The 22,668-nt window shown below is 40.3% G+C and overlaps 1 protein-coding gene and 1 long non-coding RNA gene across 2 annotated transcripts in view; one reads left to right on the forward strand and one right to left on the reverse strand.

The window, feature by feature from the left end:
* The window catches only part of LOC142000391 (uncharacterized), a 16,303-nt gene extending 6,810 nt beyond the window's left edge, over positions 1-9,493 (reverse strand). Inside the window, exon 1 of the long non-coding RNA XR_012642229.1 lies at positions 9,173-9,493. This is a non-coding gene — a long non-coding RNA (uncharacterized LOC142000391). The remainder of the gene's footprint in view (positions 1-9,172) is intronic.
* A 153-nt stretch (positions 9,494-9,646) lies between these two features.
* The window catches only part of PPM1E (protein phosphatase, Mg2+/Mn2+ dependent 1E), a 121,680-nt gene continuing 108,658 nt past the window's right edge, over positions 9,647-22,668 (forward strand). Inside the window, exon 1 of the mRNA XM_074974963.1 lies at positions 9,647-10,022. Within this exon, the coding sequence (XP_074831064.1) occupies positions 9,739-10,022 (284 nt within the window). The 5' untranslated portion in view covers positions 9,647-9,738. The remainder of the gene's footprint in view (positions 10,023-22,668) is intronic.

The following is a 22,668-nucleotide window of genomic DNA, read 5'->3' on the forward strand; positions in this document are numbered from 1 at the left end:
TACTGTGTCTTTAAGACCTAGAAAATTCTGGATTCAGCGTTCATAGACTTGTCACTTGAAAAGAGTTGTAGTTGTAGGTTATTGGAGACTGAACCTAAAAAATTAATTGGAGCTTGATGTTGCTTGTAAACAGAGTCCTTCTCACTGTATTAACTTGGTTCACTTTGTTGCTGCACTTGTTTGGATCCAATTACTCCTCAAACTATAATGATTTTAATTGGCTTATTGGATTTTGAGAGACATAAGAATATAGAACATTTATGTCTTATGTGTCACTCCTTTCAGAGACATTTATTATACCATAGTGGTATATTTTTGTGAAAAAGTGGAAGTCGGTTTTGAATCACTGTCTTTCATCTCATGCTTGCAAGATGCACAAATAATGCAGTACAAGGATAGTAGTATCTTTCAACAGTATATTACAGAGTGTAATGCAATATATTCTCATGATACAAATGTGTACACAGTGCTGTTGTAAACTTAAGCTGGTCAAACCCAACAGCAGTAGTCACTTAAAACTGAGAACATTACATTCTACGTGCAAAAGTTTTGGTAATGCCTGCTTTGACAGGCTCCATTTGATCATGGACACAAAAGTTATCTTCCAAAATGCCTTCTTGTTTGTAGCAAAGACCTTTTAAAAGATCATGTCAAAATAATTTGTTTTTAGGCTTTTCTGTGATGACACACGATTGGAGCACATCACAATAAGTATATTGAAACACCTCCAAATATTTCTTGATGTTCCCAAGTAGATTCTACATGCCAATATACTAAAGTTTCTTTCATGGTTAAAAAGAAGCATTTCATCATGCTCTTCCATACAATTCAGGTCACCTCCCTAAGGTCTGCTCAAATCCTGCTACACTGTTCACTTGTACTTCTGCTTTTTATTCAGGAAATCAATTGGGGATTTGACCATGAGATTAGGATGTGGGTACTATTAAAAGATGTTACCTATGACATGAAATTTCATTCTTGTTTTCGTGCTTTGAACATTTGGCTGCAAACTGATAAAGAGTTAATGAGGTGTGTGGCATATTTAAGTATCAGATTATAAATGTCAGTTTTACTAACACTGTTTTCCACATAGGCCGTAAAGAAAACTAATGTGTTATGTAAAGGAGGCCCTTGGGGTTAGATAGCATCTCTGCAGGAAGATATTAAAATAAGAATTTTTTTTTTAATAGGTACACTTTAAAGGTAACCGAGAGAGGATAAAAGTGTGTGCCATTTATTTATTGCTTCTATATGTTGAGTAAAGAAAGCTTGAAAAGTAGAGGGTTGATTTTTTGGGGGAGTGGGGTAGGCTGTATGTTTTTCCTTTCTCTATAGCTTTTTATATTTGTATTTCAGGTCTTGCCTACCCTGTTTTTCCTGGAAGACACTATGAACCATTGGACTCCTAGTAAGATTGTAATATCACATGTACAAAGAGTGAAACCCGAACAATTTAGAGGGTCAAGGAATTTGTAGTCAGACCATTTAAAACTTCTTGGGGTAGATTCTCTGATGAATTCTGGCCCCTTTGTGCTGCTCTGGAAGAAAAAAAAGCAAATGGATCTGGCCTGGTGAGAATACCCCCAGCATAGGGTAGCTCTCAGCTGGTGCTTGCCTGGCACATCCAGTTCCTGAGCAGTTGTCGACCCTCTCTACCCGAGCATAAGAGGTAGGAAGCTGTCAGGATAGGGTGAGGCTGGAGTGCACTGCGCTACTGCTATCCCTTCTTGGAATATAGTCCTTTGGGCACTCTTGACAACTCTTACCTACTCTGGGGCTGAGACAGATCCACAACAGGCTCCCTAGTACCTTTTCTCTCTTTGCTGTGCTGAGCAGAAATTTTTGTCCTTGTTTTTAATTTTGGTAATGTCACTTTAATACATTAGGAAAATTCTTCACAAACAGGTAGTAGAAAATATTTCTTTGTGGAAGTCTCAATACCCTTCCCTTCTTCACTCATGAGCTGAGAAAACTCCTACTCCTGTTCTCTAGTTGTCCAGCAAAACTAGGAAGGATAACATGACATTCTTTATATTTCTAAAGCTAAAATAAAGGAGAATAAAAAACATTTTTGGGAACAAAACCTTTCTAACCTTTCATATACCATGATGAAGTCAAAAATCACACAAGCATCTAACCGCTTTCATGTTCTCTCCACAGGTACCATTGCGGAGAGTGGACCAGACGATACGTCTGGGGGGAGAAAGCAGAAGGAGACTCCGCTGGTTGGAAGGCATGAGATGCGATGTCCTGAGGTTGGGGGTTCCACGACCACCACTCCCAAGAGAAGGAGGCAGGTGGTGGTGGTCGGGGACTCTCTCCTCCGGGGGACTGAGTCATCTATCTGCCGCCCTGACCGGGAAAACCGAGAAGTCTGCTGCTTGCCAGGGGCTAAGATTCGCGATGTGACAGAGACTGCCGAGACTCATCAAGCCTTCGGATCGCTACCCCTTCCTGCTTCTCCACGTGGGCACCAATGATACTGCCAAGAATGACCTTGAGCGGATCACTGCGGACTACGTGGCTCTGGGAAGAAGGATAAAAGGAGTTTGAGGCGCAAGTGGTGTTCTCGTCCATCCTCCCCGTGGAAGGAAAAGGCCAGGGCAGGGACCGTCGAATCGTGGAAGTCAACGAATGGCTACGCAGGTGGTGTCGGAGAGAAGGCTTTGGATTCTTTGACCATGGGATGGTGTTCCATGAAGGAGGAGTGCTGGGCAGAGACGGGCTCCATCTTACGAAGAGAGGGAAGAGCATCTTTGCGAGCAGGCTGGCTAACCTAGTAAGGAGGGCTTTAAACTAGGTTCACCGGGGGAAGGAGACCAAAGCCCTGAGGTAAGTGAGAAAACGGGATACCGGGAGGAAGCACAGGCAGGAACGTCTGTGATGGGAGGGCTCCTGCCTCATACTGAGAATGAGGGGCGATCAGCAGGTTCTCTCAAGTGCTTATATACGAATGCACAAAGCCTTGGAAACAAGCAGGGAGAACTGGAGGTCCTGGTGATGTCAGGGAATTATGACGTGATTGGAATAACAGAGACTTGGTGGGATAACTCACATGACTGGAGTACTGTCATGGATGGTTATAAACTGTTCAGGAAGGACAGGCAGGGCAGAAAAGGTGGGGGAGTAGCACTGTATGTAAGGGAGCAGTATGACGGCTCAGAGCTCCGGTACAAAACTGCAGAAAAACCTGAGTGTCTCTGGATTAAGTTTAGAAGTGTGAGTAATAAGAGTGATGTGGTGGTGGGAGTCTGCTATAGACCACCAGATCAGGGGGATGAGGCTTTCTTCCGGCAACTCGCAGAAGCTACTAGATCGCACGCCCTGGTTCTCATGGGTGACTTTAATTTTCCTGATATTTGCTGGGAGAGCAATACAGCGGTGCATAGACAATCCAGGAAGTTTTTGGAAAGCGTAGGGGACAATTTCCTGGTGCAAGTGCTAGATGAGCCAACTAGGGGGGGAGCTTTTCTTGACCTGCTGCTCACAAACAGGGAAGAATTAGTGGGGGAAGCAAAAGTGGATGGGAATCTGGGAGGCAGTGACCATGAGATGGTCGAGTTCAGGATCCTGACACAGGGAAGAAAGGTAAGCAGCAGGATACGGACCCTGGACTTCAGGAAAGCAGACTTCGACTCCCTCAGGGAGCGGATGGGTAGGATCCCCTGGGGGACTAACATGAAGGGGAAAGGAGTCCAGGAGAGCTGGCTGTATTTCAGGGAATCCCTGCTGAGGTTACAGGGACAAACCATCCCGATGAGTCGAAAGAATAGTAAATATGGCAGGCGACCAGCTTGGCTTAATGGTGAAATCCTAGCGGATCTTAAACATAAAAAAGAAGCTTACAAGAAGTGGAAGGTTGGACATATGACCAGGGAAGAGTATAAAAATATTGCTCGGGCATGTAGGAATGAAATCAGGAGGGCCAAATCGCACCTGGAGCTGCAGCTAGCAAGAGATGTCAAGAGTAACAAGAAGGGTTTCTTCAGGTATGTTGGCAACAAGAAGAAAGCCAAGGAAAGTGTGGGCCCCTTACTGAATGAGGGAGGCAACCTAGTGACAGAGGATGTGGAAAAAGCTAATGTGCTCAATGCTTTTTTTGCCTCTGTCTTCACTAACAAGGACAGCTCCCAGACTGCTGCGCTGGGCATCGCAACATGGGGAGTAGATGGCCAGCCCTCTGTGGAGAAAGAGGTGGTTAGGGACTATTTAGAAAAGCTGGACGAGCACAAGTCCATGGGGCCGGACGAGTTGCATCCGAGAGTGCTAAAGGAATTGGCGGATGTGATTGCAGAGCCATTGGCCATTATCTTTGAAAACTCGTGGCGAACGGGGGAAGTCCCGGATGACTGGAAAAAGGCTAATGTAGTGCCAATCTTTAAAAAAGGGAAGAAGGAGGATCCTGGGAACTACAGGCCAGTCAGCCTCACCTCAGTCCCTGGAAAAATCATGGAGCAGGTCCTCAAGGAATCAATCCTGAAGCACACGAGAGGAAAGTGATCGGGAACAGTCAGCATGGATTCACCAAGGGAAGGTCATGCCTGACTAATCTAATCGCCTTCTATGATGAGATTACTGATTCTGTGGATGAAGGGAAAGCAGTGGATGTATTGTTTCTTGACTTTAGCAAAGCTTTTGACACGGTCTCCCACAGTATTCTTGTCAGCAAGTTAAAGAAGTATGGGCTGGATGAATGTACTATAAGGTGGGTAGAAGGTTGGCTAGATTGTCGGGCTCAACGGGTAGTGATCAATGGCTCCATGTCTAGTTGGCAGCCGGTGTCAAGTGGAGTGCCCCAGGGGTCGGTCCTGGGGCCGGTTTTGTTCAATATCTTCATAAATGATCTGCAGGATGGTGTGGATTGCACTCTTAGCAAATTTGCGGATGATACTAAACTGGGAGGAGTGGTAGATACGTTGGAGGGCAGAGATAGGATACAGAGGGACCTAGACAAATTGGAGGATTGGGCCAAAAGAAACCTGATGAGGTTCAATAAGGATAAGTGCAGGGTCCTGCACTTAGGACGGAAGAACCCAATGCACAGCTACAGACTAGGGACCGAATGGCTAGGCAGCAGTTCTCCGGAAAAGGACCTAGGGGTTACAGTGGACGAGAAGCTGGATATGAGTCAGCAGTGTGCCCTTGTTGCCAAGAAGGCCAATGGCATTTTGGGATGTATAAGTAGGGGCATAGCGAGCAGATCGAGGGACGTGATCGTTCCCCTCTATTCGACATTGGTGAGGCCTCATCTGGAGTACTGTGTCCAGTTTTGGGCCCCACACTACAAGAAGGATGTGGATAAATTGGAGAGAGTCCAGCGAAGGGCAACAAAAATGATTAGGGGTCTGGAACACATGACTTATGAGGAGAGGCTGAGGGAACTGGGATTGTTTAGTCTGCAGAAGAGAAGAATGAGGGGGGATTTGATAGCTGCTTTCAACTACCTGAGAGGTGGTTCCAAAGAGGATGGTTCCAGACTATTCTCAGTGGTAGAAGATGACAGGACAAGGAGTAATGGTCTCAAGTTGCAGTGGGGGAGGTTTAGGTTGGATATTAGGAAAAACTTTTTCACTAGGAGGGTGGTGAAACACTGGAATGCGTTACCTAGGGAGGTGGTAGAATCTCCTTCCTTAGAAGTTTTTAAGGTCAGGCTTGACAAAGCCCTGGCTGGGATGATTTAATTGGGGATTGGTCCTGCTTTGAGCAGGGGGTTGGACTAGATGACCTCCTGAGGTCCCTTCCAACCCTGATATTCTATGATCTTTGATTTTCTTTTGGCGGTCACCTTTAAAACTCATCTTCTATTTGACAATATGCTGCAATCCAAAGTCGTCTGCCCCAAACTGCCTTGATTTGTGAATCCATTTGCTTCAGCTATGCTTGGGGCACAGGAACCATTCATGATACTGTTATTCAGCAGTCTGGAGTTCATCAAAGCACTCTAGAATTTAGCTCCCAGGGTTGCTGGAAAAAAAAAAAACCATATAATGTAGGAGCCAATCATGTGACTTAGATTAGTCCTATACAAGACAGAAAACTATTTGGATTCTCCTTTCGGGACAGAAGCAAGATAACAGTCAAGCTACTTTGTGTGGTAATTGCACACCCACAGTGTCTTATTGTGAATTAATGGCAGACTCTTGGCTGCCTAATGTAGCCACACTACCCACGATTACCATATGGTCTGTACTGTAGGTTAATGAGAATCGTTCTTCATTTTCCCCCCCAGAAACAAATGTCACCCTGTCTTAGATCCATAACCTCTTAATTTAATACTAGAAACAAAATAATGCTAACTTGATGTGTAGTACCAAAATCTAACCAAGTATCCCAAGTACAAAGTTATATGCTATTTAATTTAAATTAGTGTCCTTTGCAATTACACATATGATGGAAAATACATGGGGACTGCCAAGGTGATTCACAGACATCTGGCAACTTTAACATAATATGAAACAGAACTGCTATTCTCAAATATTTTCATATGCTGTTAACATAGACTAAGAAATGCATTTTTTTTAAGGAGTTAAGACAAAATGAAGCAAGAGTCAAAATAAATTTTTGTTTAAACCTTCCTTGGCAAGTCTTAATTGTTGTTTTGTAATGCCATATGAAGATGATCAGACAGCTTGTTGAAATATGAAGTGCTTTCTTAATAGTATTAGTGTAATGGTAATTTTTAGAATTGTGTATTTTGTATGTGACAGAAAATACATTAATATTTGCAGGAGCCTAACCCACTGGAAACCCTAATACCCCATGATTTACCAGTGGACAATAACCAATGATCAGTGGCTCACTTGCAGCCCATTTTTATATACTTATATTCTCTTCAGGCCTTTAACTCTTTCACTGATGTTGCAGTACTGTACACACATGGACTTAAAAAAAAAAAAATCAACTGCAGCTGTGGACTGTCATTAGCAAAAGCAGAACTATTATTTGGCTTTTCAAACCTTGCCTGACGGACCTATAGAAATGCATTATAAATTAGAAAGGATGTAAGTGATATATTGAAAATACATTCCTTTCCCCCCCCTCCAGTATCAGCTACATCTATGTATAATTCATATATCACTTTAGTAATTTTTGGCTGTGAAAAATGAAAAACACATTTTGCTTTTTTACATCTGTGGTTTTCACATACCAATTTGCCACATGATTAAGCAATAAGGTTGTCAGAAATATCATAAAATTAGTTTGGGCCCTGGAATAATATTCCCCAGAACAAGAGTCAGATTTACTGCAGCACCTGAAGTGAGCTGTAGCTCACGAAACCTTATGCTCAAATAAATTTGTTAGTCTCGAAGGTGCCACAAGTACTCCTTTTCTTTTTGAGATTCAATGATAATTGCTAGGGTACTGGTGCAGTAAGTTCTGCAAGCTATTGTCCTTATTATAACCAATTAAAATTTAGAATATTTTTTTAATATTAGGCCTGTAATTTGTAATTCTACAAGGTACATATGATGTTAGGGATATCTGTCCCTTCCTTTGGGAACAGGATATTTTTAATCTCTGTGACAATTATACCTGCACACTGTGGATGTTTAGAGACCGGATAGCTCTGGTTTGCTTAGCAGCAATGAACAAAACAAATCAACATGCTTTTCATAAATGAAGGATATTTATTAGACTGCAGTAATTTATCAGCTTTCACCAACTTTTAAGAAGTTATATTCTGTGTGGAGTCTGGTAGCACCTTAAAGACTAAACAATTTATTTGGGCATAAGCTTTCATGGGTAAAAAAACCCTACTTCTTCAGATCCTTGGAGTGAAAATTACAGATGCAGGCATGAATACACTGACACATGAAGAGAAGGCAGTTACCTTACAAGTGGAGAACCAGTGTTAACAAGGCCAATTCAGTCAGGGTGGACGTGGTCCACTCCCAATAATTGATGAGGGGGTGTCATCCATGCTGACTGAATTGGCCTTGTTAACACTGGTTCTCCACTTGTAAGGTAACTCCCTTCTCTTCATGTGTCAGTATATTCATGCCTGCATCTGTAATTTTCATTCCATGCATCTGAAGAAGTAGGGTTTTTTACCCACGAAAGCTTATGCCCAAATAAATCGGTTAGTCTTTAAGGTGCCACCGGACTCCTCGTTGTTTTTGTAGACTAACACGCCTACCTCTGTGATATATTCTATGTGACATCTTTGACCACTGTGAATTCCCATTATCCAAACCATCTAATGTGAAAGCATAATTCATATATCACTTCAATCTTGAAAATAGTATCAGAACTACAACAATGGTCAAATCATACTTCAGAAGATGAGAACCTGATTGCCTGAAATCACTCATTCCAATGTGAGGCCTGAAATTTGGTGACTGTTTCCATAAACTTCCACATTCCTTTATTCCACAGAAGGCTGGATCTAATTCTCATTTAAATTAATTGGTCTCTTTCCATTGACTTCAATGGGCTTTAGATCAGGCGCAGAAACTAGGCCCATAAATCAGACAACTTCTGACTCTGCAGTAGTCTGGCTCCACATGCAACAGTCGACTGATTCCAGATGAGTCATCTTCCTTTGTAATGCCTTTCCAATGGCTATTAATTTGATGTTTTCACCATGCTAATTAATTTTGACTTGAAAAACTTTGAGACTGAACACAGCAAAAAATATTGTATGCTCATGTGGGTAATTACACCTTTAATTACAGAAAAATTAAAGCTGGGTTGCGCTTTGCAGTTTACAGAATTTTGTTTACTGTCTTGATCTCCTAGAAGTGAAAGACTAGTGCAGTAACCTCTAAGATACTACAATATATGATGATGGACATATAAGAAATTCCAAAACCGATTACACAGTAGGAATTTATTCTCTAGTTTCTGTTGAAGTTATAATACAGACTACTGTGATAAATTTGCTTGTCTCTGTTATGTTCACAGCACACACACAGAGAAGTTAGGTTAAAAAACAGAAATACTCTTAATGGAAGGTTGCAACAGAACACTATTTTATTTCTCAGAATCATAACACACCAGGAACCCAAAAACAGAGAGAGAGAAAACAGGCTGCTCCCAACGACAGTGATGTATGAGTCACACACACACACCCCTGCTTTAAGCTGGTTCTTTTCAGGTGGGCTACTGCTGGGCCCCCATTGCCCACACGCAGGCCTGCAGCCAGGGCTAGGAAAAACCTCTGAGCACTTACCAGTTCAGTATACCAGCAGAGTCTGTCTCTCATCTATCTGTTTGCAGTGTTGGCCCCAGGGTCCTAGAGAGAGAAAGCGGGAGCTCCCCAGCCGGCCTGGCTGGCTGGCTGGCAGCATGGGCATGACTGAGCATCCACCCCTCTCTCTAGGGCTCTCTCAGCGCTTGTGGGGGGCTTGTCTGTCTGTCCGTCCGTCCGTCCATCTCTCTGCCTACTCCCCTTCCCTTTTTTCACTGGAGAGACCAGCTTCCGCTCTTCCCTCTCTGCTCCTCTTTCTACAGCCTCGCTCTCTCTACGTCCGTGCTCTCCCATGCCCTGTCTGGCTCTTTCCCCCCCCCCCCCCGGTGTAGCGCTTTCCCCGTCAGCTCCCTCGACGCCAGCAGCTTTTCCCGCGCGGCGCGCGAGCCTCGATTCCCCCTCCGCTGCCCACCCCGCCCCCGCAGCGTGCGCGGTCCCGCGGGGCCGGCTCAGGAGCGCGCGCGCAGGGAGGCTGGCCGGCCGGCGGGCGGGGAGCTCTCTGCGGGCTCAGTGCTGATCCGCCGGCAGGCAGCCGGGAATGCGAAGCGATGGCCGCTGGCGGCTCTGAGGAGAAGACCTACCGCCGCTTCCTGGAGCTCTTCCTGGGCGAGTTCCGAGGGCCCTTCGGGGCAGAGCCGGCCCCCTCGCCCCCCGCTGCCGGGGCAGAAGGGGAAGGGGCAGCCGCCGGGGAGACGGAGGAGAGCGACGCCGCGGACCCCCAGCCCCCCACCCCTCCGCTGCCGCCGCTGCCCCGGCCGCTCTCCGAGCACATCATCGAGGAGGAGGTGGAGGGCGAGTGCCTGGACCTCTGCCTGCAGCAGCTCTACAAGTAGTGAGTGCCGGGCCGGGGGGGGCAGACCGGGCTGAGGGGGTCTGGGGAGTTGCGGGGGGGGGCAGGGCAGACGGGGCAGGGGCTGAGGGGGACCTGGGCAGACCGGGTGGGGTCTGGAAGGGGCAGCGGGACCAGGGCAGAGTGGGCATGGCGTGGATTGGACACTTTTGGGGGTAACGAGAGTAGGAAAGGGGGACCAGGGAGGGCAGTGAGTGGCAGAGCTCCACAGGGGAAAGGGTTGGGGACAGGCCACTTTTGGTGTTGAGATGCCTAGGACAGGTCAGCAGTGAGAGACCCATGGCGGTTTCTTCCTGCCCTGTCTCTCCCCCCCATTCCTTGTGTCTCTTTCCTTCCATCATGCTGGGACAGGGAGCGAGTTGAAGCCGTGGGCATCAGTCTATAGAGCAGCTTGGGTAAGGGGATAATATCTTATGATCCGGTGCCAGAGCAGGAAGGGATTCTGCCATGGCGTCTTGTTTGAGGTTTGAAACTGAATGTTCCCAACAGAAGGTTTGTAAATGTGGAATCAGCTGCCAAGAAGTTAGTTTCTAATGCAAGGGGAAAAAAGAGGCAATGTATTTACAAACCAAGAGGCAAGCAACATCAGGAGAAATCCCCATGAGAAAGCTGTTAGTGATCTTGGGGCTATTTGTACTGTCAGCCAGAGAGCTAGGAAAGCCACCTACTGTATACTGCGTTCTATGCAGGGCAGAGGCAGTTTCCAGATCTGTGCTTTGTAAAAGACTAGACCATAAAGGGAAAGCACATGGGACCTATTCTCAGTGTGAAAAAGTCGGTGGACTGAAACCTAAAGATCAGTTACCAGTGCTGTGTATTGTGTTTGACTTTGTAGGGTTGAAATAGGCATGGTTGTTAATGGTATTTCTTTCAAAAAGAATCTTTTTAAAACTGATGCTATAGGAGGAGACAAAGGAACCTGTGAAAATATGCACAGCACGCTGGGGAGCTGTCTGACATTGAGCTGATAATTTTAATGAAAGGTGTTACTCCATTGCGCGCACACACAAAAGGAGAGAGAGAGAAAAGCAAGTTTTACAACTACATGATCCGCTTCTCTTAAATTCTGATCTGCCTTCTGCATTTGTGGATGACAGGGACAGCAGAATGAGGACCATAAAGGACAAAGCTTTTCCATTCACACACCTCGTAACTACCTCCCTGAGAGTCATTCCCTTCAGTACACTAGCAAATTCATAGGATGTGATAGAAAGGGTGTGAAAAGTCCTCTCGTCATTTTGGAAATATCTTTTTAAAAGCCAGACTTGTGTGTGGGGAAAAAAGGAAAAGTAAATCTCAATAGGATGTGAGAAATAGGAACAGGTGATTTATTTGCCTTTTGGTAGAAATAAACAGAGTTTAACAAAATTATTATGGGCCAAATTCTGTAAGCCCCTCTACACTTGAATTCCTCCGTTAAGTCAGTGCTTGAAGAATTGGGCTCTATAGCACAATTTGTATGTCTCTCTTTTCAGCCTCAGCAGACAAGAGTTTTAAGCAAAAACATTCTGAAAGGATCTCTCGATCCTGGACTGGTCTTCGGTTCATTTTTCACCTTTGTGTATCTCTTTATGGGCTTCAGAATGAACTGCTTTATAGGTGTAGTTTTGTTTCTGGTGATGGCAGCACAAAATCTCTTTCTAGCTACCTGTTTCATGAAGCAGAAGGCAGCATCTGCCTCAAAACCAAGGGAGTACAGGGACTATGTTATTGCAATAGTCCTATGTCTGAAGAGGTTTTACTCAGTTTTAATTGTTAAACCTCCAATTTTTGCAAATGGAATTTCTGTATTAGATTATGCAACCATAACTGTAGATTTATAGCTGTTGTATATCCGGCTATGTAAGACAGCATTTAAAATAAATAAAAAAGCAATTTCTCAAAGCGTTCACTCAAGCTAAATATGATTTACATTAAATATCGAGCACTAAAATAGCTTTTTCTTAAGTGATGATGGCATATGAAATAAGGGCAAGTAATACTAAATGATCTTCAGATGTAGGTGGCACATTTTTAGTTTCTTAGCAAAAAAAAAAACCCCAAAGATTCTTTTCAACAAGCACATGTATATAAAACAACAAACCAAAGTCGAATGATTTCCACTTGCAAGCTAAGGGCTGAATTCTGCAATTGCTTACAGAGATGAGTAGCTGTATTCATTTGAGTAAAGTTACTCACAGGCACAAATGGTTATGATGGTCTTAAATTGAATGTGAAAATAAAAATTAAGTGATGTTTTACTGCTGTCTCACTGGCAAGGAAGTATATTTTGTCAAGGCATATTTTCTGTGACTATAACTGTATAGTAGTTAAATGACTGGCTTGCATAATATGCAGTCAAGACCCACTACTGTGCAAAATTCAGCAGCTGTTTTTCAGTTATTTCAATCATCCTACTTTGCTCTTTTTTTAATTAGAGAGGGCATGGCTCAGAAATGAGATCATACCTCCAGTGATGACAAAGTCTAGCAATTTTACCTTACTATGTAGCTCAGCCTCAGAAGAGCTCCTGTTTCTTGATTTTCTGCTGTTTTTTACCTTTACATTTCTCCTTGAAATTTCCAGTTCACAGTTTCTTTCTAGACACACCATATATTTGGAAAATTAGATGTATGTAATCTTTATATGTGTACTGTTCACTTTCTGAATGATGCACATCAAATTGAGCAGTAGAAGATAAGGTACAAGAGGGAGAGAATCTAATAGGAGTCACTCTTTCGAAGCATGCATTGGAATGGTGGCTTTGAAAGCCTTCGTCCATTTTCATATTCTGTTATGTAACTGCTTGCTGATTGTGTAAAATGTGTATTTTGAAAAGTTTCTGCATAGGAACAAATCGTAAACTTTAAGGTCCCAATCCTCCTCTCATTCAAATCAATGGCAACAGTGCAGTTGATTTCAGTGGGAGCAGGATCAGGCCTTAAGTCTGACCTTTTCTGGAAGTTTTTAGTAGAAAGAGTGGTTAAAATTAGATGTAACAATAAGTTGTGTATAGGAAAAAAATTAGCATTCACTATCTTAATACTACTTATTAAAATATACAACACATATTTGTAAAGCCATTTCCTGTCAAAACCTGCACAAATCATTAAAACAACAGAAAGTTTTACTATAAAAGCAAATAAATGGATATTTGTAAAGTGGGTAGAGGGGTGGGGTGAGGAGAGAAAAATGAGAAACTCTAGGACCTAGGACCTGATCCTGATGGCAAAGGTCCCATTGACTTCTGTGGTCCAGGATCAGGCCTCTGAAAATGATCTCATGCCCTTCTAAAACTTCCTGTGTCAAACTTTAAATACAAAATACTAGTCTGATTCTTGAATAAGGAACTAGAAACAACAGTAAGTGAAGGATTGGTTTTCTAACAGACAAAGAGATGTTGTCTGTTTAAAAGTCATATGATGTCATTGGAAAGAACAAATGTTGCTGTTATGCCTTTCAAAGTCAAAGAATTTAAAAAATCCAGTTGACCTGTCACTATGTGCTTTTGCATTTCTCTCAGCTTGGACAATAATAATCTTGGTAGTCACTTTCACTCCTGTTTATATTTTGTTTCACTTTCAGGTTCTTAATGGTGTAATGCCCTGTTTCTAAATTTGTTTAAAAAACAGTGGTTTTATTGGAATTAAAAATATAGAAGCATTTATCTAGTCTTAACTTCTGTAAAAGCATGTTTTTACAAAATTAAATTTTAGGCCCCATTTAACTTGAAAGTGACAATGACCAAACAGTTATTCTGAGGAACGCAGAACGTTCCTTGCAATTTCTAGCTTGAAAAGGGAAACATGTAAGCATTATCTCTTTACTTTCCTTTGCAGAAGATAAAAGTATAAATGTGGCTAGTGAACATTAAAGGGATATTGTTGGGACAGTTTAGACCCCAAGTTTAGGATTGACAAAAACAAAGTTTTAGAAAACCTAAGATCAATAGAAACATTTAATTGAGTGCAATTTATTTGTCCAAAAGTAAATATTATGCAATATTTGCAACCAAGACACTGCAGCATGAGGTTAGTGCTCCAAGAACTACAAAGTCAGTTTGACTTAGCTGTTTTTAATTGTTCAAGTTGGACTGAGTGAACGTGAACTGTAAACAGCATAAACAGTGACCATTTTTACAGACATTTTAAAAATTTCAGTTTTAAAGATCTTGGGTCTTACTAAGTACACAGAAAAATACATTCTATAGTTTAATATTAGTTTACATCCAACTGTCTGTTTTGAAAATAAACTTCAAAGCAGCCATTTTGAAAATGTACCCCCATGGGAAGGGGTGATCTCCAGCTATCTCTTACCTCATAAATAAAGGTTCATCTCTCTTGCTGTAGAGGACAGATGTTGTTTTCTTTTCTGTCTGCTGTAATATTAACCAATATTGTATTATCCTTATATCTATTGTAGTCATCCTAGATAGTTACATGGCAAGCTTATAGATATTTCAGCATTTCACGTTGTTCAGATGTTTGTGGTAAACTAAGACATTTTCCTCTGTTTTATGGCTTCCTGTTCTATACTATAGGTTCTATTGATGATATAAAAAGCCTCCACGCATTTGCAATAAAGTGTTTGAATACAGGTAATGTAGTAGGAAATACAACTATAGTACTTACCCATCTTGTTCAACAAAAAGAAAGACACAAAAGGAACACTGTTCCTTTTTAAGGTGTGGTTTGTTTAATCCTTTGCCTGGTTTTAGAATAGAAATGATGATGATGTTGGCATGTGCTGACAGTAAATGGATTCTGTGGATATCAATTACGTCTGTGTTGTGAATTGTCTATTGATTGTAGAATGAGAGACTGAGTGTCAACACCATTTTGGATTCTGTTTCCAGCTCTGCCACCAATTTACTTTATAACCTTGGTTGTTACTTAACTTCCCTCAGTTTACTGCACTGTTGGATGAGTGTGAAACACCGGAGGTTTGTGGCTGTATCAACTCTTGATTAGAGCCCCTTTCAGGCTCAGGAATGGACTTTTAAGGAGAGTTGTGGGGGACAGCAGCTGCCAAGAAAAACCCTGTCAGAATGGTTGGATTTGGAACAATGACAGGGAGTCATGGGGAAGCAACAGTGAGGCCCCTGAACTGGTGTGGGGGACTAGAACCTCATGCACATACCTTTGGCCTCTACGGGATACCCTGAGATCTACATGATTTTAATACCAGAACTTCTGCTCTTTCTTGGAGCGAAATCACAATGTCTCAGACAGAAGAACTGGGAGGAAACTGAAACTTCAGTGTTCTCATTAATTGAGAACTGCTGCTTCTCTTTTATGAGAGGTTAATTTTATCTCCTAATGAAACTTTGTCCTTAGGTTTGACAGTAAGTGTTGTGGTTTCCCACAACCTTTTAGAAACGGACACAATTTATTAATTTATTTTGAAAATTATTATGATTTGCAAATAGCTTGTATTTACAGTGATGATTATAATTTTCAAAACAGAGCTAATGAAGCATGCATATAAGGATTGTAGAAAGTTATGTTTACTTTTTCAAAAAGAGGTTAGGAAGATTTCTGCTTAACATTTAGGCAATATTAGCGATTGCAACCTCAGTAGTTTTGGCATAGCTGTGTCAAATCATTTTCATACAGGGAGATACAACACAGAATATCCTTCTAATGGCCATATGACACAGAGGGTACAGTATTGTATTTCTTTGATCTTGAAATTTGGGCTGAGTTTCCTCATTAAAACCCCAAATGTCCACATTCCTTAAATTCGTACATGGGGAGGGGGTTTGCTCTGTAAAATGAGATATTTTCTAGGGGTTGCTACCAAAATATCTCCAGATCAAACCTTCCCTCTTTCCTTTTTATAAAAATGTGAGTTTTTTTGTAAGAAGACTTGTTCTAATTTAATCAAAATTAGATATATTTTAACAAAAAGGAACATCAGCTCAAAGTGAGTTAAGTATTGGAAAGATAAACTTCCATTTTGTAAGGACTTAGTGATATGGGATGGGATTTTCAAAAGTTCTAAAAGTGATTTAGGAGCAGAAGTCCTGTTTACTCTCAAAGGACTCAGGTGCTTTTGATAATATCACCCATAAAAAACAGAGCATGGTCACAAATTGATTATAAGCCAATTACTCTACTGAAGGCTTCTGATAATACAGCAAACCTAGGGAGTGAACCTTATGCATCTTGTGGTGGAAGAATCATGATATGAAGTATCTGGTAGGTGTCTAACTCCTGTTACTCCCATTAAAGTTAATGGGATTTTGAATGTGTACTGACAGAAGAATCAAGCCCTATAGCAAGCAATATATTCTCCTTTGAAGTCTCACATGAATATCATTAACTAAGAGGAGTTACCAAGAGGTAATGTGTGTGGATGTATCCTGTAGCTTATCAGTCACCCTTTGTCATATACAATTATAAACCACCTAAAAATCTTCAGCCAACTGAGTGCTCTCATTGCCTCAAAAATAATACTTCTTTGGACTCTATCTTTTGAATGAAGGAAGACTGAGCCTTATTCCTTGTGGTCTTTAAAGATTCCTTAGCAAGATTTTATAAGTTTGGCATTTTTAACTCAGATGTCCAGACCAAATCCCAAGTAATTGTATTCTTCCTACCTAAATTTACCCTGTAGTTTCACTTAGATATAGTACACTTCCTGTCTTGAACTGCTGTGTAGTGTTTCTCTGTACTGTTGAAAACAGATACTTCATATCAAACCACTAGTGGATTAATTGTTTATTTAGATAGCCATTTTCTTATGGAAGTTATGAGGATTAATTTAAGAATTTAGAGCCTTTCACCTGAGAAGCTCAATAAAAGTGCATTGTATTATTACTAATTACTATTACTGTTAATTAGAAATAACTCCTCCAAAGGATTTGTGTTTCCAACTTTGTGCATAAAACACTTGTTTGCCCAGAATATTTTTACTTTAAAAGTCCTGATTATATTTGCCCTCTTCAGTGCTGCAGGTACTTCCCCACATATGCATAGAAGTAATAGACCATTCAGTTGTAATTCTGAGGAGGGATTTTAGGTGATTTTTTCTTGACCCTCCAGCTAAACCTCCAGAGCGCTTTTAGTAAGTATTGTAATGACTGTCTGTTCTGAGTGTGCTTGTCTTCTTACTGTTTTTCTGCCAAACTGCTCACATGATTGCACTAAAGCAAAAGTGGCTGTAGTATGTAGGAAAATTGTATTACCAATGTCACTGAGAAATTATCCTTGCTTTTCTAGGTCACTTTTTCCTCTGTGTTTTACTTTGTGTTTTTCTCCTTTGTGATATTGTAGTTGTCCAGAAAAAAATGTTAAAAATTGGATGATATGGAATTAGGGTTCTAAAACATCTGATGCTCTTTGAGTCATGTTACAGACTGTCTTATGCAATACTATCATGATTATGTAATGTGAGAGGTTATAAAAATAACGTGTCCCAGGACAGTATAAGGTAGATGTCTGCTTACAAGTTAGTAATCCATGACACATTACTAAAATATACCTGATTGTTGTCATAAACTATAATGTAGTAGTCTGCCTCTTGTTGTTTAACTGAAATATTACTATCCAAATATTTTAGTGGCTTTAACATTACAAGATATTCAGTGATCCTATAAAATGAATGCAGATTGCAAGCTAATTGTACAAAAATATTTCAGTTATGCCTTTTGTACTTCGCTAGGAAGAAAAAATTACACCCGATTCTAATAAGGCATTTTGTAGAGAAGTAAACACCAGAATCATAAATTAGAAATGGCAAGGAAAATAGCTGCCCTTGGGTACTTCAATAATTAATATTGAAATTGAAGAAGTTAACTAGATTTTGGTATTAGCTCTGTTCATGTTTCTACTGAATGGAAAACATAGCTGCAGGCAACTAATGACTGAACAACCCAAGGTTTTCAAGCTCTGGCACTGCTCATCAGTCCTGAACTTTGCATGGAAAGCTTCTAGATATCCAGTGATCCAGCAGGATTGAAAAGCTGGCTGGTAAACTTTGCCTGCTGTTACCCTCTGATCATAGGAAAAGCTTGCTTGAGTCTACGCAAGTCTGAATTGGGAAGCACTTAGACTTGTCTTTTTTTAGCAGATTTTATTACAGGAAGAGAAGTGTGCTATAGATTGGATACATTAGTGGCCAGCCCTCCACAAATAAAATTAGGAATATTAAGATCCAGACCCCATATAGCAAAATCTTTACAGTATTTTTGTTGGCCTTTGTCCTTTAAGGAGGAATCCAATAAATTCATTACTTCAAATTTGATGCAAGTTCAACTTCTCTTGCTGTGTAATTTACAGTAAAGAATTGGAACTCTTCATCTCCTTTGAGAACACCAGCTTGTATAGGCTCTGTATTTCCAAAGTGATGTGTTAACTAAAAAGAAAAGCAACATATCAGAATAAGAGTTGGCATCTTAATTCCTTAGCCAAACTCTAGGGCTCTGCTGTCCCCTCAGGCTAAGAGTTTCTTACGGAGGTACAAATCAACCCCTTAAAAAAGAGAGTGGCAGGTGACCCTTAACTATAGTTTTATGAATATTGTACAGTATGCTTTATAAGTGCTCCTCTCCAGGATGGATTTTCTTTCCCTAGGGCCCCAACCTGAAGGGATAAATGGCCAGAAAGTGATCTAGTCTGGTATTTAATTAATAGTTACACTTTTCTTATTCCCAATTCCCTACAGAGGAAGTAGTAGGAGACTATAATTAACCTGTCCAAGTGTATCATATTGGCATGGAAGAAGTTCTTGTTACATTACTCATTGGTTTGGGATTGAAGATCTTTAGTCCTTACAGTTTTATAATTGGATAATAATGTTAATACAACCTCGTTAAAATACTTTAATTCTCATTTTCTTTTTTTTAAAAAAGAGAAATTTAAAAAATCTTTCAGGTGACCTGAAAATTAGGGAGAAAGTAGGAACTGATGTTCGTTCCATTCAAAATGATTTGGAAATGCAACAAATTTTATGTAACTTTCCTAATTCCAAACTTTTTATTCAATTCTCTCCCACTGAAATCTTTAGAAATATTGTCATTGTCTTTAATGGAAGCAGGAATGAGCACATTGTTTCTCTCTGTCTAAGAAGTAAAAGTTCAAACCCAAATCCTGTGCATAGGAAGCACAGTATATCATCAGAATATTAAATATTATTATTGAACTATAGCTACCGTTAACCTTTTGTTTTCTTATTGCAGTAGTGCCTAAGGGCCCTAATCAGGGATCAGGGCTTCATTGGGCTTGCAACTGAATGAATATATGCCAAAACATGATTCCACCCCCAAAGAGCTTACAATATAAGTAATCTTTGTACTACTGTTACTTTCTTCTGTTGAGCATGAGATATCTAAGAATTATAATAAATCCTGTACATTGACCAAAGTAGAGGAGTCGAGAGTTCTACTTATCTAAAGATTGATAGAGAAATACTGGTATGTTCTGAGTAGATATGGCTTCTGTTTATGGAGTAGTGGATTTTTCACTTGAGTTGTCCCATCCCACATTCCTGAACAGTTCAGCTAAATATTTTATTAAACTGTAATCCATTGCTGAGAGAGACAGAGAGAGAATAACTAAACAGACCTAGCCATTACAAGGTGAATTTAATGTTTTTCCAAAAGTATGTTGTTAAATCATAGAATTTGGGATGCTTAGAGTTATTTACAATAGATTTTACAAGGAGGGTTCATCATCTCAAGCTTAAGTTGGAACACAGGATGTTTGGTGGATACCGTTACAGTGCAGAAAGCCTATGAACTACTCTGGAAAACTATTATAAAGTTTCAGAAACAGAAGAAAGTTAAGCTGTGTTACCAATACATAAGAGGTATTTCAATGAGAGACAAAGGAGGAGTGGGGACAAATAGAAATAGTATTCACTTAAGATATGGTCTGCCAGAAAGGAGCTAAACTTGTGGTTTGGCCAGGTTCTGGAGGTCTAAAGTAAAGATGAGACCTACTGTCACATTGCAACCTCTCTTGGGCCAGAAGAGAGAAGGAGCAGCCTTATATTGTTCTGCCTGATCACATAATGAACATTGGCACCAAGAAAAGCCTGTCATTCTCTTATCTTCCCTTAAACTCCCCTCTTCCCGACCCCCTCCCCCAATCCTTTGGACTGTGTGTGCTCCATAAAGATAATTCTGTAACTCTTTTCCATCTGCACAGAAGTTCATATATTACCCAAAGTTACTGAACACCTGTGCAACTTCCATTGAAGTCTTTGGAGAAGAAAAGGTAATTTAGGAGAGAATTTGGCCCAGAGTATACCCCGGGCTGTTAGTTGAAAAGGAGAAGTGAACCTGCATTTACTAATCTGATCCTCTTCCCTGGTGCATTGTTCATTGGAGAATAAACTTGAAATGGTTTAAGCTTTTCTGATTGGTGTTAACCTTTCTTCAATTTCACTGATTACAAATGACCCAAATGATCACTTAAAATATTTAATATCTTGTTAATTAGTTGTATGTTAGTTTTAGAATAACAATTTTGGATATTGGTATGAACTGTATAGTCCCTCACAAAATGAAGTCATTTCAGATCACATGCATTGAATCTTAAATTCTGTAAAACAGGCATTCCACACTGATAGCTGTGCTGACATATGTTGCCTTTCTTAGTAAACAGAAATAGAAAACAGAGAGCAAACAACAAATTGAGTTCTAAATCTATCTCCTGGGATTAGAGAGAAAACTGTTTTCTCTGGATTAGGTATTGATCTCTAAAGGATTATTGAATGTCCTAAAATACTTTCCAACAACAAAACCCACCTCTGTGTTGTGGGGGAGGGGAGGAGTCCAAATAAGGAATTAAAAGACACTTTCTACATGATGGGATACCAGCATTATACAGTAGTATGCATAAACACAAAACACGTTTCTGATTTGTTTTTTTGCATGTGACCTAAATATTATTTAAAATTTAGCACAGAATTCATTTATTTTAATTATTGTCTGATTTATCTGTTAAATGTTTTCTTATTAATAATCAAAATGAGCAGACTCAATATCCTTTCAATATTTTTGTTGCCTTGTTGGTTTCAGGATCTGAGAGACACAAGGTAGGTGAGGTAATATCTTTTATCGGAGCAACATCTGGTGGATGCTACAAGCTTTTGCTATGCAGAGGTGGTCTTCTGGTCTCTCTCCACCTTGTCTCTCTCAAACTCAGTATGTAAGTTTTTGTACAGATTTTATTTTAGACCTGGTTTTGTATTTGAAACTATAACTTTAAATTAATATCTTCAGAAAACTGATGAAGCAACATACAGTAGAACCTCAGAGTTATGAGAATCTCGGGAATGGAGGTTGTTTGTAACTCTGAAATGTTCGTAACGCTGAACAAAATATGGTTGTTCTTTCAAAAGTTTACAACTGAACATTGACTTAATACAGCTTTGAAACTTTACTATGCATAAGAAAAATGCTGCTTTCTCTTTATTTTTTTAGTAGTTTACGTTTAACAGTACTGTACTGTATTTGTTTATATATATATTTTGTGTGTGTATGTCTCTCCTGCAGCCTGATTGTGTATTTCTGGTTCCAAAGGAGGTGTGTGGTTGACCAGAGTTTGTAACTCTGGTGTTTGTAACTCTGAGGTTCTACTGTAGTTCCCACCTCTACACTGCTGCTGTGGCACTGGACGGCATGTTAGTAGTTATGAATGTGCTCATAGCTGAAGATATGTTATAGAGAAGATATTAAATTCATCCCTTACCTTGACTTTAGAGTCTTTTTTTTATTTTTTTGTTTCGGATTCCAAGCTCTGATCTTTTCCTTACTTACAACATTTCCATTTCAAATTCTATTCTGTTTAGTAATTCAAAAGTTCTGAAGATGGTGTCATCCTATTTACTACATAATGGCACAAGAAATTAAATCTGGAGCGCACACTTGGAAAAAGCCATTAAGTAGCAAAATTTGCCAGGGGAAAAGTTAAATATTTATATATTTTTTTCAGTTCTATGGTTTTATTCATAAAGCCTGACGCTTACAATTGTTGGATCTCTTTCCTGCAAATACTTTAAGTACTGAGCATATATTTTGTGTGTTTTATTTAGGTTTTTAAAAAAATCCTTTTCTCTTTGTGTCATCCTTTTATTTATGACCTTGGAAAATAATGGGAAGTCAAGCATACATTAGTCAAAAAAGCACCCAGTGAAATGAAAAGCAGTGTCATCTGTCACCTAGAAACTCCATTATTTAAAATACTGCAGTTACTTTGGAGATGATATACCAGTGCATACATAGATTTGGGCGCAAGCAACAGCTTGTGTAGCCTTTTTTATTTATTTGTGGACCTGAAGGCTTGATCTAACAACCCCTTCATCACAAAATTTGTATACCGTTTTAAAAATGTGGTATTCCTTCAGAATGGAATACAGAGTTTAGAACATGCAGGTGACAAATGTTGTTGTTTTTTCCAGGAATAAACCTATTTTTCCTTGCCAGAGGAGGCAGGCTGGAATATGGGGCACTGGTAGCAACAATTCTGTTTAAAAAAAAAAAACAAAACGCCTCTCCCTCAGTTCATATCCCCTTCCTAGAATGTGTACTTTTTGTAACTAAATATTTACTCCATTGTGCACTTGAAATTATGCACGGGATAGTGCTGCTCCTTGTTTCTGTTATATATATTCTAACTTGAAGTTTGACAAATGCATTTGG

This window comes from Natator depressus, chromosome 17 (assembly GCF_965152275.1).
Source record: "Natator depressus isolate rNatDep1 chromosome 17, rNatDep2.hap1, whole genome shotgun sequence".
NCBI lineage: Eukaryota > Metazoa > Chordata > Testudines > Cheloniidae > Natator > Natator depressus.